This window comes from Danio rerio, chromosome 5 (genome assembly GCF_052040795.2).
Source record: "Danio rerio strain M-AB ecotype USA chromosome 5, GRCz13ab, whole genome shotgun sequence".
Taxonomy (NCBI): Eukaryota; Metazoa; Chordata; class Actinopteri; order Cypriniformes; family Danionidae; genus Danio; species Danio rerio.
The window spans coordinates 509579-527500 of record NC_141025.1 but is presented as its reverse complement, the minus strand read 5'-3'; the positions used below and the strand labels follow the sequence as shown (position 1 = coordinate 527500).

Below are 17922 nucleotides of genomic sequence, written 5' to 3'. Positions count from 1 at the left end.
CCCTGGAAGGGAAAATTTAGTAGAGCAGTGGTTCTCAAACTGTGGTACGCAGGCTTTCTTCTAGTGGTACGCGGAGGAATGAAATATGTCATGTACATGCTACACACATTTTAAAATTTACCAAAAACTATGTATATAATGTGCCATATATGACATATAGCCTATATTTCTGAGGTAATGTGCCACGTTTTTTTTAACAGTGTAGAGTTGTAGCTGCTTTACTGGGCCTACGCTACTGTATTTCAATACTGCTCATTTTGGTGGTACTTGGAGAGACAAATAGTTTCTGAGGTGGTACTTGATGAAAAAAGTTTGAGAACCACTGTAGTAGAGTAACTTCTTGTCGAGGTTCCCTGACACTACGTGGCTAGGAGAGGGAGAGGATAATGTGAAGAAGTGAGCCTTCTTCCCTCCATCTTGATCATGGATCATCATGGCTGCATTGGTACACACACACACTTACTTCACCACTTACCTGTACTTTTCCCCTCCGTTCGCTGCAGATGCAGAGTGTATACGTCATCTTACAGCATCCAGTCATTCCCTTCACTTCTCCATCTGTCCTCCGGTTACACTGAGCACACATTCACACACACCTAGTCTTCGTGTCTTCGTGTCTTTGTTGGACTTCAGAGCTGGGCCGGCCAAACCAAGTTCAGAGCTGGCGCCGGCTAATGACATCACAAGCCGCGCCATGGCAGCACCATGCACTGAAGCTCCAACCGTACCATTGTGTTTGGGTACAGCCACCGCAGCTGATCGTCCTGTATGAGGAGAGAATGTTCATCTAATCAATATTCTGTGTTTGTGTTGTGTTTGAGTCATTAGGTTGAGGTTTATGCCGCTAAGGCAATACTTACCTATTATTGGTATGGCTTAATCAAGCAGACACCAGACTGGAGATCTTGGTCAGAGCATGTTGTGGCTGATCTGTGAGCAGTTCTCTTGTGTTGGATCCTCTATTATATATTGTGAATATAGTGTTTGTTTATTTTTGGAGTTGTATATAAGTCTATGATGATGATGATGATGAAGCTTTATTTGTCTCATACACTTTCATGCAGCCAAATTGAACAGGGAATAGTCAACTGTCTGGAATTAGTTAAGCGTAGGGGCTGTAACACTCCAAGAGCTCCTCAAATACTGAAGCTCAGCTGTTCAGGGCTTTCAGTGCTGACAGAACCGTTCTGATATGATCATATCTCCACCCAATAGTCCAGCACTGTGGTCATGGAAGGTTCTGTTCGGTGTAAAGATCATCTCGCGTCCCTGTAAACCACCTAGTCTGCGTTTCCTCAGTGAATGAAGGTGATCAGTGTGTGCTGTGTTTGCAGGCAGTGCAGTCCGCATCTCAGACGTGACTCTGGTGAACCCTGACCCGGTGGTGTCGCCTCTGACCGCTCCGTCTCTCCTGTGTGTCAGCAGTGACTGGAGCTCCGGCGGGTCAGTGCTGGCTCTGGGTCAGGAGTTCCCCCGTCCACAGGGGTCAGTGCTGGCTCTGGGTCAGGAGTTCCCCCATACGGAGCCCCGCCCACACCCCGCCGCCGCTACCGTCACCTGGAGCTCCCGCAGCCACGCATTCGGGGCCTTCTACTGCCAGATCAGAAACTCTACTGGCAGAAAAATCTACACCTACAAGATGCTACAGGAAGGTACCGACCGCCGCTAATAACTGATGATCACAGCTCACCTAAGCAGACACGCTTTCACTGCTTCTGCTTCCTCCAGCTGCGTTCCTGCCCGAGTCTCTGACCATCACCGTGAACCAGGGAGAGAACATCAACATCTCCTACAGCAGGAGGCTGTACTCGCCAGAGGACACGGTCATACATAAAAACGGTGAGGGGCGCGTGTGTGGAGCGAACACTGATGAACACACACACACACACACACTTATCCTCTGTTCAGGTGTGAGCGCAGATTCAGATGCTCAGTTCTGCAGCTGCTGCTCTCTGTTGTGTTTTCTTCAGGTCATTTCGAACACTCGTCCCCTAAAGAGGACATCTCAGACATCATCCACTACCCAGTGACCAACGCTAAAGCTGAGAGTCACGCGGGAATATATGCTATACGCTACATCTCTGCCGCGCCGTCCAGCGCCGCTATCACACGGCTGATCGTCAGGAGTGAGTCTGCACACACACACATCATCATCACTGAACACACACACACACACACATCATCATCACTGAACACACACACACACACATCATCATCACTGAACACACACACACACACACATCATCATCACTGAACACACACTCATCTGGGTTTTAATAATATGTGGTCTATAAATAAGCAGAACTAACCATTCAGCGGTTCATAATGCGAGCCTGTCTTCAATCAGGTCCTGTGTGCAGTAATCAGACTACTGGATTGGACGATACGACATAAACACTCCGCTGTGCTGATGTGTCTGAGTGACATTAGTGTGTGTGTGTGTGTGCTCTTCAATATTGCGGTTATTTATGTATGAGGACGCTGTAAACACAGTAATAAACACTGATGATTGTGTGTGTGTGTGTGTGTGTGTGTGTGACTCCTCAGGCTGTAGAGCGGGTTTCTGGGGGCCCAACTGCACTGAGTCGTGTCCGCGCTGCGCTAACGGTGGTGTGTGTGACGACACCACAGGAGAGTGTGTCTGTCCTCCAGGATTTAGAGGACACACCTGTGACATAGGTAACACACACACACACACACACAAAATTCTTCAAACATTCACTTTTACACACACACACACACACACTCAAAAAAGCTCACACTGTCACATGTCTGTAATGTGTGTGTGTGTGTGTGAATGTCTGTGTATCTGCACGTGCGTGTGTGTAGTGTGTGGCGAGGGCCGGTTCGGGGCGGGCTGTAAGGAGCGCTGTGTGGACGGTGTGTGTCGCGCTCTGGTGTTCTGCCTCAGAGACCCGTACGGCTGCTCCTGCGCGTCTGGATGGAGAGGCTTGAGCTGCAATGACGGTCAGTCACACACACACACACACACACACACACACACATGCATTCCACACTCGTGCAAATATATACACACACACACATCGGTAAGCAGTGTTTGTGGCAAAGCAGCTGCCCAGTGTGTGTGTTGAGGGTGATGTGTGTGTGTGTGTGTGTGTTTTCAGCCTGTCCGGATGGTTATTACGGCGCTGGGTGTACACAGAAGTGTGTGTGTGCAAAAGGCAGGTGCGACCGCTTCAGAGGATGTGTGTGTGCGGGCCGACATGGATCTCGCTGTGAGGAAGCAGGTGAGCACCGTACAGGTGTGTGTGTGTTTGTGATGATGATGTGTGTATGACGGTGTGTGTATGTGTAATGGTGTGTGCAGACAGCAGCCCTGTGATCAGCCATCTGAGGGATGTGGAGATCAACACTGGTGTGGAGTTGTCAGTGAACTGCTCTGCGTCCGGCCGACCCGCTCCACTGCACGGAGACATCACCCTGATCACCGCCAACAGAACCACCATCGCTGTACGTGTGTGTGTATGAGTGTGTGTGTGTGTGTCTACACAAAGAAAAAGCCCTCATCACAGCCGACCAGACCACAGTCTGCGTGAGTGTGTGTCCACACAGTAAAACACCTCTTATGTGTGTGTGTGTGTGTGTGTGTGTGTTTTCAGGCAGTGGACACACACACACTGAATGATCAGTCGACGTCAGTGTTCAGAGTGCAGCAGGTGAGAGTGTCGTCTGCGGGCCGCTGGCGCTGTCAGGTGAACAACACACACATGCAGGTGGAGGATGAGTTCACTGTGGAGGTCAAAGGTGAGACGCTGCACCTGTCCAACACTGCACCAATCCTAGCACCTGTGAAACAACAGTGGAGTAGCAGAGGCTGTTTCTGTGTGTGTGTTGAACCAGCAGTGGTATTGAGTGCAGTGTGTGTGTGTGTGTGTGTGTGTGTTACAGTGCCGCCGCGGCCCCAGAATCCTCCAGTCCTGCAGGGCAGCGGGCCCCGTCACCTGCTGCTGCTGCTCAACACAGAGCCCTACAGCGGGGACGGACCGATTGCCACCACCACACTCCTGTACCGGCCTGCCAGCGCACACACATGGAGCAGCGTCACAGGTGAGGAGTGTGTGTGTGTGTGTGTGTGAAGGAAGAACACACCACACACTGCAGCCTCCTGGTAGAGTTATGACTTGATTATGCAGATTACAATTACATTCAGCTGACGCTTCTGTCCAAAGTGACGTACAGCTGACGAGGCGTTCAGCGATTCAACAAGCAGAGGCAACACACACACACCTGAAGAGCTGATCACACAGAGGAACTGTGTGTGCTCAGAGGATTCAGTGCTAGAGGTGGGATGGCGACTGTTGATAAGTGTCCAGCTGATCTTGCTATTTAGATGTGTTTTGAATGACAGTGAGTCTGCGGTGTGTGTGGGGAATCATTCCACCAGCGGGGAACAGCGCATGAGAAGGTTCTGGAAAGTTACTTACAGCCTCTGTGATGGAACCCCACAGCAGCACTCACTCCTGGCAGGGATGTAGACCTTCAGCAGCAGGTGGAGGTAGGAGGCTGCAGTGGCTGTACTGTAAGCACACATCAGTGATTTGAACTTGATCCATGGCTCAAGCGGTAACCAATGCAGAGGTGAAGAGAGGAGTTACATGGGCTCTCACTGAAGAGCAGACGAGCTGCAGCGTTCTGCAGCATCTGTAGAGGATGAAGAGTGCACTGTGGGAGTCCAGCCATCAGATGACCAGAGCTCAGAGCTGTGCAGCAGGATCTGTGAGGAACCGTCTGATCTACTGATGATGAAGAGTGCAGACCTGCAGGACGGTGTTAGCAATGTGTCTTAGTAGAACAGCTGATCATCCAGGATTACCCCAAGATTCCTTACCAAACTACACGGGGTAATGGTGGATGACCCCAGCTGGATGGAGAAGTTGAATGTGTGTGCTTCACAATCATTAGGGTCTCTCCAGACCACCATTAGTGTGCAGCTCCACTTGGATGATGCTCCGGCAGCCACAGGACAACAGCTCCAGTGCTTCACCACACACCAGCTGTAGGTGGAGCGGAGAGACAGTGATGGAGCCAATTCGGTGGATGGGGATGATTCGGAGGCCATGATGGGTGGGGGCTGATAGAGGGAGTTTGGCCAGGACACCCTACTCTTTACCAGAAGTGCCATGGGATTATTAATGGACCTTGGTTTAGCATCTCATTCTCACTGACAGTAGTATAGAGTTCCCTTCACTATACTGGGCATTAGGACTCACACAGTTGAGCGCCCCCTGCTGGCCTCACTAACACCACTTCCAACAGCAGCCTAGTTTTCCCATGTGATCTCCCATCCAGGAACTGGACAGGCTCAGTCCTGCTTAGCTTCAGTGAGGGACAGGTCTCGGGCTGCAGGGTCATATGGCTGTAGTGATGCTGCAGGGAAGACGAGAAGTTCAGCTTTTGGCAGATTAAGCAGTAGATGATGGTTTTTCATCTGAGCTGAGATATCCTTCAGGTGGTGTAAGATCCTTGAAGCTACCATGGAGTCATCAGGATCAAATGTCAATGATAAGAGAAATCATGTGATTGGATAATGGTTTCAAGTGATGTGTAAATAGAGAATAGAAGGGGACGTAGAACTGATCCCTTAGGAACCAAGTGGCCAGCTGATGAGCTTTGGATCCCGCGGGTGGCTCTCTGTCTGTGCTGGGCTCACTCCCTGCTGGCCTTGAGGACCATTTTTGGTTGACAGTGCTCTGCAGGCGGTGTTCAGGCTGGTGCTGTAAAACACACAGAGCATGTGGTCTGGATAACTGGTGTTGTTAGTGAAGGAATGATGCAGTCTGGGAGGGTCCTTAAGGCTCTGTTCTGGTAGGTGGGTTCATGGGAAGCTCAAAGGGAAGGAAATTAAACACAGAGGGGCAAACACACCAGAAAACAATTGTTTGTCGGTCCAATATTCTGTCATGGGTAGGCACACTCACGAACACACAGATTACACAAGGGTTTACATGTGATTAAACTGAATACACACAGAAGAGACACGGGTGAACATTAACAAACGGCGGGAAAACAGAAGAAAGGAAACACATGACGTAAACAGAAGGACACGAAACAAACACATGACACAACAACTACATCAGCACAACACAGACACACCAGACGAAGCGGACAGGTAAGAAGGTCACGTGACATACATTTCGCAACACATAGGACTACTCTGCTATCTAGTACACTAGGTTAGGGGCGAGCGCCACTCCTTGTACTTTTTGGGTATATAGATAGAGTAGATAGTTAGGACTCGGAAGAGCTTCGTGTGTTAATTATACTGTTTTTCACATAGTTAGTTAGCTAGATGCTTCTGGGGAGTTAGATTTAGTTTGGGTTTTGTTCTTTTCATTTCTTTAGCGCCGCCCGCGTCCCTTCTGCCAGCTCTCTTGTTTTTCCCGTCTTTGTCTCGGTGTTGTACATATTGTAAATAGTATATCTTTGCCTTACTTACTTTTTCTTTATTTTTGATTAATTCGTTGTTGTTGTTCACTTTGGGATTGTAAATAAAAGCACACATATTTTGGCAGTACTTTGGTTGTCTTTCCACTCATTCACTGTTTATATAAATATATTTTAATTAAATAAATGTCAAACCCCACAACCCTAGACTAACATCAGGGGTTTGTAACAACACAGACACACCAGACCCGCGACGGTTTCCAGGCTGTTCTGGTGCTCAGTGTTCTGTAGTGCCGAGCAGACAGAACGAGCTCACAGAGGGAGTGTGCTGGTGTGAAGGTCCAGCGGGATTTTACCAGTCCTCCTACTCACTCGGGATGAGCGCAGTTCTTGGAGAGAAGGGTTAGGGTTGTACCAGTGATTCACTCAGACGTCTGAACTATTCAGTGTTGTCTTCAGAGGTCAGAATTAGCTGAGCTGAACCAGACAGTTGTTAAAGTCCAGAGAACAGACTCGATGATGGCGGTTTCAGCAGCTCCTGTGGCAGGGTCATCTTCCTCAGCTGCAGGTAATGAAGGCTGCTGGACTCGTGCATGAGACGAGACAGTAAACGCTGCTGTCCTGAATATATATATGTTTACTTCTGCTCAATTCTCGGTTGTTATTTGATTTGCTATGACTTGTGAGGTAAATGTGGTGTGTGTTCCTCAGCGCACGGCCCGCTGGTGCGACTGGACAACCTTTACCCCATGACCCAGTACCTGACCCAGGTACAGCTCAGCCGCCCCGGCCCTGGAGGAGCAGGACAGGCTGGACCTGCAGCCACTTTCTCCACACAGGTGCTCGGTAGGAACACACACACACACATGCAAACACATCCATGCACAGAAGGGAACTGGTCACTCGATTCGACACTGTCCTGCGCTGTAGAAGTAAAGCATGACTGTCTCCTCAGAGCTGCCGGTGGGTGTGAAGCTGTCGGCCGTCAGCCAGACCGCACTGCTGCTGTCCTGGGACATCGCTCCAGCTGAGCAGCACTGCACCTATGAGGTCTCCTGTCTGCAGGCCGGAGCTCCAGGAACACTGAGGACCTTCCAGCTGCCGTCAAACTCCTCCGCTATGCATCTGAGCGATCTGAAACCCAGACACAAATACCAGTGTACAGTGAGGAGCAGCTGCGGCGTGGGACAGAACCATCCCTCCGCCAGCGCCTGGACACTCAGCGACCGTAAGTTGCCTCTGTATCTGTCTGATATCATATATGCGGACTCCTGCTGTCACTCACACCGTCATGAACACACAAATGCAGATTCTGTGGTGCGTAATGCCTGATATACAGCTATACTGCCTACATGTGCTCACCCACCAGAGTCAAGTCGGTGTATCAGCTCAGAATAAACCCAGCTTCACAGCACGTTTACAGAAATGCTCATGATGGTGCAAATGAGTGTGGTATGCCTGATATTGTCATTCACTGGTGATGTGTTGATCCAGCAGAGCTTCCTCCTCCACCGGCCAACATCTCCATCTGGAACATCAGCGATACCTCCGCCGTCCTCACCTGGGCTGTGGCGGAGGGCGAGTCTGTGTCCAGAGCCGTGATCCGCTTCCAGCAGGTGGAGCAGGCGCAGTACAGACAGCAAGTGGAGCTCCCGGTGCAGACACAGCAGCTCCACATGCGCTTCCAGCTCCTGGGCCTGAGGCCCAACACCGGATACCAGCTGCAGCTGTGGACGGTCAATAACATGGGGGAGAGTGCGGAGAGTCCACCGGTCAGCCTGATGACACTGCCACAGCAGGAGAGCTCAGGTCAGACTCGTTGAGTGTCCACAGGTGAGCCCACAGGTGTCCAGGAGCACTTGCTGCTGCAGTTAGGGTCAGCCCACAGGTACTGCAGGTACAGCTGGTGCTCATTCTGTAGTGACTGACCCTACAGGTCATCTTAGGGCACAGTTCATTCACTCACTCTCCCACCCAAACCTACTGCACCCGCTGCTTATTGATAAACTGAATGTTGTCCGCTGTACGAGTGTGTGTGTGTTGTGTGTTTCAGCGCTGTTCGCGGCTCATGGACACCTGCTCCTCTATGCTATCCTGGGGTCCGCCGGCATGACCTGCTGCACCGTCCTGCTGGCCTTCTGCATCGTCCTGCAGCTCAAGAGGAACACACTGCAGCGGCGCATCCACAGCATACTGGTGTGTGAGTGTGTCTGATGTGTGTGTCAATGAGTGTGTGTGCACTGCTGGCTCCTGCATATGTGTGTGTGCATGTATGTTCTCAGAGGGAGGAGCCGGCGGTGCACTTCAGCTCAGCTCCGCCCCCTCATCGGCGCTCGGCGGTGGTCAGCCGCTCTCTGGTGTTCCCGGCGCTGCAGTGGAGTGATATCCAGTTCCAGGACGTGCTCGGGGAGGGAAACTTCGGGCAGGTGCTGAAGGCGCGCATCAGGAAGGACGGGCTGAGGATGGATGCGGCCGTCAAGAGGATGAAAGGCAAGAGGAGCAGACGAGCAGGTGGAGGTGATGGTGTAGATCAGTGTGTTTCTGACGCGTCTGCTCTGCTCAACACCAGATTACGCCTCTCAGGACGACCACCGCGACTTCGCCGGGGAGCTGGAGGTGCTGTGCAGACTGGGCCCACACAAAAACATCATACACCTGCTGGGAGCCTGCGAACACAGAGGTCAGCGAGAGTGTGTGTGTGTGTGTGTCCTGCAGGCTGAGCCGCTCCTCATGCTGTGTGTGCTCTGCAGGTTACCTGTATCTGGCCATCGAGTTCGCTCCTCATGGGAACCTGCTGGACTTCCTGCGCAAGAGTCGTGTTCTGGAGACCGACCCGGCCTTCGCCATCGCCCACCGCACCGCCAGCACACTCTCCTCACAGCAGCTGCTGGCCTTCAGTGCAGACGTGGCCCGCGGGATGAGCTACCTGAGCCAGAAACAGGTGAGAGAGAGTGTGTATGTGTGTATAGGTGAGGCGTGTGGATGATACCTGCAGGACTGATGTTCTCCATCACACACACTCTGCTTCGTCTCCTCAGTTCATACACAGAGATCTAGCGGCTCGAAACGTCCTGGTGGGAGAGAACTTTGTGGCGAAGATCGCAGACTTCGGGCTGTCCAGAGGTCAGGAGGTGTACGTCAAGAAGACCATGGTAAAGATCAGGCGAGAGTCTGCACCAGCACTCACACTGAAGGGTGCAGGTTTGAGTCCAGCTGGCCCTGGAGTGTTTCTGTGTGCAGTTTGCATGTTCTCCCCATGTATGGGTGTATGTGTGTTTCCCAGTGCTGGGTTGCAGCTGGAAGGGTATCCGCCACATGACACATGTGATGAGGGATGAGAAATGTCATGGATCAACATTTACTGAGAAAACTAGATGGACACACACACACACACACACACACACACACACACACACACACACACACACACACACACACACACACACACACACACACACACACACGTCTGTCAGTGAAATCTGCTGCAGTAGTCTTTAAATGCCAGTGGCTCATGAAAGAGAAAATACTAAAGAAACTTCCAACTCGAGCATCATTACAGATGAACATCATGAATCTTCACACGGTGTCGGCTGCTGACTCCAGAACAGACCGTCTGGCATTAATGGCCAAAACAATCATCAGACGGGGGGTTTGACCAGTGTGTGATTGCATAGAAGTATGCCGAGTGTCACACACAGCTCTCCAGCTCTCCACACACCTCTGACTGAATAAGCCCTCTCCATCCTCCGGCTTCAGGCTGTCCTGATGCTCCTCTGATCAGCTTCAGTGTGTATGAGGGCTGTATTTAGGCTTTGATTGTCCGTTGTGTTTGGTTTCTTCAGACGGATCAATAATGAAATCAGAATAATGCTGCAGTGTGTGTGTGTGTGTGTCCGCAGGGTCGTCTGCCAGTGCGATGGATGGCAATAGAGTCGCTTAACTACAGTGTGTACACCACCAACAGTGACGTGTAAGTCTGTGTGTGTGTGTTCTGTGCTGACCTTGACTCGTGTGTGTGTGTGTGTGTGTGTGTTGGCCTGTGTTATGTGCTGATTGTGACCCGTGTGTGTGTGTGTTAGCCTGTGTTTTGTGCTGATTGTGACCCTTGTGTGTGTGTGTTTTTTAGCCTGTGTTTTGTGCTGATTGTGACCCGTGTGTGTGTGTGTTAGCCTGTGTTTTGTGCTGATTGTGACCCGTGTGTGTGTGTGTGTTTTAGCCTGTGTTTTGTGCTGATTGTGACCCGTGTGTGTGTGTGTTAGCCTGTGTTTTGTGCTGATTGTGACCCGTGTGTGTGTGTTAGCCTGTGTTTTGTGCTGATTGTGACCCGTGTGTGTGTGTGTTAGCCTGTGTTTTGTGCTGATTGTGACCCGTGTGTGTGTGTGTGTGTTTTAGCCTGTGTTTTGTGCTGATTGTGACCCGTGTGTGTGTGTGTTAGCCTGTGTTTTGTGCTGATTGTGACCCTTGTGTGTGTGTGTGTGTTTTAGCCTGTGTTTTGTGCTGATTGTGACCTGTGTGTGTGTGTGTGTGTTTCAGCCTGTGTTTTGTGCTGATTGTGACCCTTGTGTGTGTGTGTGTTTTAGCCTGTGTTTTGTGCTGATTGTGACCCGTGTGTGTGTGTGTGTCTCTGGAACAGGTGGTCGTACGGTGTGCTGCTGTGGGAAGTGGTCAGTTTAGGTCAGTGTGGCTCTGTGGTGTCTGCAGGAGTGTGTGTGTGTGTGTGTGTGTGTGTTTCTGATGGGATCTGCTGTGTATGGCAGGAGGAACGCCGTACTGCGGGATGACCTGCGCTGAACTCTATGAGAAGCTGCCGTTGGGCTTCAGGCTGGAGAAACCACTGAACTGTGACGACGAGGTGTAAGTGTGTGTGTGTGTGTGTGTGTGTGTGTGTGTGTATGGCAGACATGAGGCTGTGTTTGAGTCTGTTGGAGAGAGCGTGTTGGCTGTGTGTGTGTGCACGCAGCAGAAATGTGTGTGTTTGTGTGTGTGCAGTTATGAGCTGATGCAGCAGTGCTGGAGGGAGAAGCCGTTCGAGAGGCCGTCATTCTCTCAGATCCTGCTGTCGCTGGGCCGCATGCTGGAGGAGCGCAAGGTGCAGCCGCTCAATGGATTCTGCTTAACCCCTACCTCACCACCCCTAAACCTGACACTAACTCTAATCTGACACTTACCCTAACCTAACCCTTACTCTGACTTAACCCTAACCTAACTCAACACTAACCTGACACTAACGCTCACACCTTACATGACCAAAACCCTTACTTCAGTTGATCTGTTTCTCCAGCGCTGCTACACTGTAGATTGTGTGGCAGCAGCTTCACTCAGTGTGGTTTAATCTTCACCGCTGAAAATCCAAATACTGAAGAGCAAATCCATCCATGCACAGCTAACCCGAAACTAACCCTAACCTGACACCAGGGGTGTAACAACTGGGGGGATACGTCCCCCTCACTTTTAGAGACAGACCATTTAAAAACTGGTGATTAATAATTTTTTATAATTTTATAACCCCCCCCACACACACACACTTTTAAAATGTCCGCTACGCCCCAGCCTGACACTAACCCTAACTCACCCCTACACTAAATAACCTGACCCTAAACCTAACATAACTTGACCCAACTAACCCTAAACTGACACAACTCTGACCCGACACTAACCCTGACTCTAACAGCTTCTGCTGAAGGAGCCCCTATAATACATTAAAAAGATGAGGCTTTTGGTTTTGGGGGTCTCTAACATCAGGCTGATCTGCAGGGTCAAAAAACACTCTCATGGTCTTATAATCTGCATTTATTTTTACCTGATTATCCCACGACTCCCATATGAGTGGTATATGATCTATAGCAACAACAAACTGCAGTGGAATGTGAGCTCACAAACGCATTTAAATCCGTAAACGAAGCGTCACGTTTTCAACATGGCACTATACATGATATGAGAATATAAAGAGGTAACCAGATACAGTACATGCGGTTACAACACAACTCAATACGGAGTTTGTAAGCTAGAGAAAACAAGGAGACAGCCATTTCCTGAAATGTGTCATGGGCAGCTCTGATTTCATTAATTATCTTTCATTGTGGATCATTTCTATGTGCAGTCATTGCTGTGGCACCTCTTGTGTGAAGCGTTATATGTTCTCAGGGCTAACCTGTACTCTGCTTTGCCCGACGATCACACCCCCAGCCGGGGGGGCTGTAGCACTCACCAGCACTCCTCATCTGCCCTCTGACAAGCTGTCTCTGCAGACTCCCGTCACGCTTCCCCCGAGCCTTCGTGAGCCTTTCCAGTGCTGCGCACCAGCCGAAAGCCCAGCGTGCAGCAGCCTGCCGTAGTTTGACTGTGTGCCTAATAAACTGTCCTTATTTTGCCCGCACCCCTGGTGTATTGTGTCCATTACAAAATGGAGGAACAAACTAATCAATGAGTTGTGATGGTGCCTGTTGAGCTCTGTCAAAATCTCATACACCATTGGTCTTTTCTGATTCGTCCTTTACCAAACGGCTGATGAATCCTCCATTGTAAGGTTGCTGAGGCACTCCTTTCCCCACACCTCCAATAATATCCACCTGAGCACAGCGCCCTCATGACTGTAGGATCTGCTTGTCTTCCTCTTTTCCTTTGCTGCTGGGTTTGTGGGCGGGGCCGCAGGTTTAAATTCTCCCAGGTGGGCAGGGCTTGTGTTTCGTATCCACGTCATGCTGAAATGGCTGAAGACTCGCTATCAAGACGATTCATTCTGACCACTATTAGTCGACTCTTTTTTATTTTTTTTTATTTAGATAATAGTTTTAAACACTGTTCACTTTCAGATTTAAGCCCTAGCTGGATATTTCACTTTACTTAGAGCTGTCCCTACCAAAGCCTAGGCTGGTTTGCTGGTTTTAGAGGGCTTTTGGCCATTTCCAAGCTGGTTTCCAGCCATTTCCAGCCTGGTCTTAGCTGGTCAGGCTGGGAGATGAACAGCTAAAACCAGCTTGACCAGCCTAGCCTCTAACCCTGACACTATACAACCCTATCCTGACCCTAAACCTTACATAACTTGGCTGTAACTAATAATAAACTGACACTAATGCTGACCTTAACCTGATTCTAACCAACCGTAACCTTACTGACCACAACTAACCCTGACGCTAACACGACCTGCTCTGACCTGTGTGTCCTCCTGCAGACATATGTCAACACTACGCTGTACGAGAAGTTCACCTACGCAGGAATCGACTGCTCCGCGGAGGAGGCCGGCTGATGCACTGCAGCAATAATGAAGAATATGTTGCACACACACACACACACACACACACACACACACACACACACACAGTGTTGATTAGTGAGGGACTCAGATCTTGTCTTGTGTTACGTGTCTGTGTGTGTGCAGACACTGACCGCTGTGGCATTTGTATATTTCAGTGTTTTTAATAAAGCTCCTCTTGTTTAGTAATGCAGGGCTTGCTGTTTCTGAGTCTGTGGTTTTATTAAAATATCTCTTTTTAGCAAACACAAAGCGCATTACAGATGCAGAACTTCCAGCCCTGCTTTTCAAGAAATTTACAAAACATCTGAACTGTACTGTGAAGACAGCACATCACTGTAGCCCGCTGTCTTCTTCATTACCTTTTGTGCACTGTTCAAGTGGACTCCCCTTCATTATGTTCATTTATTCATTTTCTACTGCTTTTCCGGGGCCGGGCCGCAGGGGCAGCAGTCCAGGAGAGAAGCCCAGACTCTTCCTCCAGCTCCTCTTGGGGGGATCCCGAGGCATTTCCAGGCCAGCCAAGAGACATAGTTCCTCCAGCGTGTCTTGGGTCTTCCCCGAGGCCTCCTCCTGGTGAGACATCCCTGGAAAAGCTCCCTAGGTAGGCGTCCAGGAGGCATCCGTAATAGATGCTCGAACCACCTCAGCTGACTTCTCTCGATGTTGAGGAGCAGCGGCTCTACTCTCGGGTGTCAGAACTCCTCACCCTATCCAGAAGAGTGCGCCCTGCCACCTTTTGAAGGAAACTCATTTCGGCCGTTTGTATCCAAGATTTCGTCCGTTCAGTCGGGACCCAAAGCTCATGACCATAGGTGAGAGTAGGACTGTAGATTAACCGGTAAATCAAGAGCTTTGCCTTTTGGCTCAGCTCCTTTACTACAACAGACCGATACATCGACCACATTTCTGCTGCACCAATCCACCTGTCAGTCCCACGCTCCATCCAATCCCAAGATACTTGATCTCCTCCACCTGGGGTAAGGACTTTCCTCCAACCTGCAGATGACAGACCAGCTTTATCTGGTGGAGCACCATGGCCTCAGACATGGCGGTGCTGATTCTCATCCCAGCTGCGTCTTTTGATTTTTTATTATGAAGCTGTATTAACCCACAGTTTCAAACTATAAACTCACACTAAATAAACGTTATATTAATCTTAATGTATAATATATTGATGCTTATTATATTTATATAATCACGCCATGGTGGACTTCACTCACGCATGCGCTCTGCCGCGAGTACGCCGATGCGGTTATTCTATACATATAAACATACAGATACGACCCTCAAACACATACTAAACATAACATTCAATGCCACATAATACATCTTACCTGAAATTCCTCGAAATCATGATCAGCAATGCAGCGATTGGCTGACGCACAGCAGCGTAATGACATCATCTGATTAATATTCAATTATCCATGTGAGCAAAATTACATTAAATTAGCAGTAAACGGTTTGTTAAATATGACACGCAATAACACATGTGTTGTGAGCTGCAGGCTTTACACTTTCATGTGTTGAGAGTATTCATCATGTATTTCAGTGCATATCAATGTATTTATTTCTACATTTAGAGATGATTGTCTTTATTATAGTCGCTGTTTTTTAATCAGTGTAAAGAATAACTGGATGTTTACAAAAGCGTTTTCATCTTGGTAAAGGCGTCTGCAACTATTGTGAAGCATCAAATCACTGACATATTAACTATCAAAACATGTTTATGACTGCATAAATGTATTATTGCTTTAAAAAAGTCACATATTCTGCATTTCTATTATACACAATTTGTACTAAAGCGATCTAAAAAGTTCATGTCAATAAGTTTTATCTGTGCTCCACCAGGTGGCCGTCTTTGTACTTTCATTTCGAGAGTGCAGATTGCATACGTTTTATTAATATGTATAACTTTATTTATTTTATTAATGACTATAACTTTATATATATATAAAAAGTGTATATAACTACTACTGTAAGAACATATCAGAATTGGGAACACACTTTCTGTATTATCTTAGCTTGAACTGAGCCGATCTAATCCTGTTTATATGAATTGAACCTGCTCCCGATCAGGTTTGAGCTAGCAGAACTGTTGCTATGACAACAACTCTCGGATCAGCTTTGAAGAACGAAACGATCCTGGATCATGTCAAATCGTCAATATCCAAATCCAGCTAACTGAGTAATCCACGTACGAAGAACAGACCCCAGGCTAAAGCTGAAGATCTTTGCTGGGTTCGGACTTTATTTCTATCATTTTAGACGGGATCGTGCCGGGCTTGCGCAGTAAATGAACAGTCATGTGATGCATTTCGATTAGCGCGAGGAAGTAATCAAATTGTTTGTTACAACATTGAAATCCATCCCTGCAAAGGTGAAACAAATGATGACGGAGATGTCAAAAAGAGCGAATTATGTCAGCGGTCAGGCCAGCCGCCTGTTTTAATCAAACAGTCATTCTAGCCGCTGGTAAATCAAAGTATTCCGGCAGTCGCTCATACACTGTGTATTACGGTAGAGCACCTATGAGCAGTGTCCAGCGAGCTGACAGGACATGACGAGGACACTCGCTGCACTGAAACCGCTGTCATGGAAAATGAAATGAATGTTCCTGACTGGTGGAAGATGAACAAACAATCCTACCCAAAACATGCTAAATTAGCCGGATCAGTAGTGCATCCCGGCCAGCAGCAGCAGCAGAGAAAGTGTTCAGTGCTGCTCAGTGAGCGCAGGACTGCACTAAAGCCATTTACTGTGGATTCAATAATGTTCCACCACAAAAACACAAAACCTAATCTTGATGAGGAAAGAATTTCAAATTATAACTAAATATTAATAAAATCACAGTGTAGTCAGAGTATACAGGCTAATGCTGGCATTATTCTTTCATTACTCAGCTTCACCATCGCCTTATTGTGAAGAGAAGTGGCAAAACAAATCCCAGAGCCTTTATCTTAATTTCATTATTGCCAAATATCCATCATCATTTATTATTCATTCATTCATTTTCTTGTCGGCTTAGTCCCTTTATTAATCCGGGGTTGCCACAGTGGAATGAACCGCCAACTTATCCAGCAAGTTTTTGCGTAGCGGATGCCCTTCCAGCCGCAACTCATCACTGGGAAACATCCACACACACACACTCACACACAATAGACAATTTAGCCTACCCAATTCACCTGTACTGCATGTGTTTGGACTGTGTGGGAAACCGGAGCACCCGGAGAAAACCCACACCAACACGGGGAGAACATGCAAACTCCACACAGAAACACCAACTGAGCCGAGGCTCAAACCAGCCACAAAGCGACCTTCTTGCTGTTAGGCAACAGCACTTCCTACTGCGCCTTATTTTTATTGGTGTGTTGGCCAATTTAAAGGTTAAGTGTATGTACCCAGGCCTATTTAGAGTGTTGAGATGTTAAGATGGTACAGAGGGCTTATTTTATTCTTATGTTCCAGCTTGGCCTGTAGTCTGTGTTATTAATAAGTACTGTTAACACATATAAACAACTCATTCATGAAAAAAGACAAAAGAGCTGTGTGCATGTGCACATTAGGATAATGTCGGGCTATAAACGGGTTCGGGCTTTTAAAAAGCTGTCAATCAAAATGTTCTTGTCGGGTTCGGGCTCTATCGGGCCTACCTATCATAGCCTGATTACAGCTCTAGTTCAGACGCCCCCTCACAGTCAGCTATAACAGTTTCATTTCACCACCAGACACCCAAAAGGCAGGTACTGCGGGTTATCCATACTGTGACGAGGCACAATTTATTTTAATCTAATAAAAACATTAAAATGAGAAGCCTATTCCATAGAAATTATATAATTTTTAAATTATATTTGTTGAGGTCTTAAAAAGCATAAAATTGTACTTTTAAAATGGTGCAAGAACCCTGTCCCAGAAGTCATTGCGACTGGAGGTGGGAAGCGCTGCATTTTATTTAGATTTATTATTAAAGTTCAGAGATATGACTTATTTACCTCAGGAGTTTCCCTAAATGAAACAGTGAAAGTAAACATTACCATGAACATCTTAATAAAGGAATAAACACATTAAGGGTGTTTGTTTGCTGAAAATCCTATTAAAATCTGTTTTATTTATATTGTGCAGAGTATATTTATAATGTTTTTATGCAGAGTATATATTTTGAAGAGGGGAAAAACAATAAATGGTTGTATGAATGTTGTAATGTTTAAATAATTTACCATTTAAAACGCATGAAGGTCATGTGACCATCAGGAAGAACGCAGCAT

The 17922-nt window shown here is 48.0% G+C and overlaps 1 protein-coding gene across 14 annotated transcripts in view; it reads left to right on the top strand.

Annotated features, from left to right (window-relative positions):
- Positions 1-13850, top strand: part of tek (TEK tyrosine kinase, endothelial) — a 16344-nt gene extending 2494 nt beyond the window's left edge. The window contains exons 2-23 of one of the 14 annotated variants that reach the window (XR_015489942.1): positions 1423-1652; positions 1729-1839; positions 1971-2126; positions 2548-2679; positions 2830-2967; positions 3126-3248; positions 3329-3471; positions 3621-3765; positions 3910-4068; positions 7117-7251; positions 7361-7633; positions 7903-8238; positions 8459-8601; positions 8688-8895; positions 8975-9085; positions 9156-9346; positions 9444-9557; positions 10305-10375; positions 11039-11079; positions 11163-11259; positions 11395-11494; positions 13577-13850. Coding sequence is in view for 6 of the 14 variants with exons in the window: in XM_087251246.1 (XP_087107372.1) it covers positions 1335-1652; positions 1729-1839; positions 1971-2126; positions 2548-2679; positions 2830-2967; positions 3126-3248; positions 3329-3471; positions 3621-3765; positions 3910-4068; positions 7117-7251; positions 7361-7633; positions 7900-8214; positions 8459-8601; positions 8688-8895; positions 8975-9085; positions 9156-9346; positions 9444-9557; positions 10305-10375; positions 11039-11079; positions 11163-11259; positions 11395-11494; positions 13577-13651 (3299 nt within the window). In the remaining 8 variants the exon portion in view is untranslated. 14 annotated transcript variants of the gene reach the window in all.
- Positions 13851-17922: the final 4072 nt, after the last annotated feature.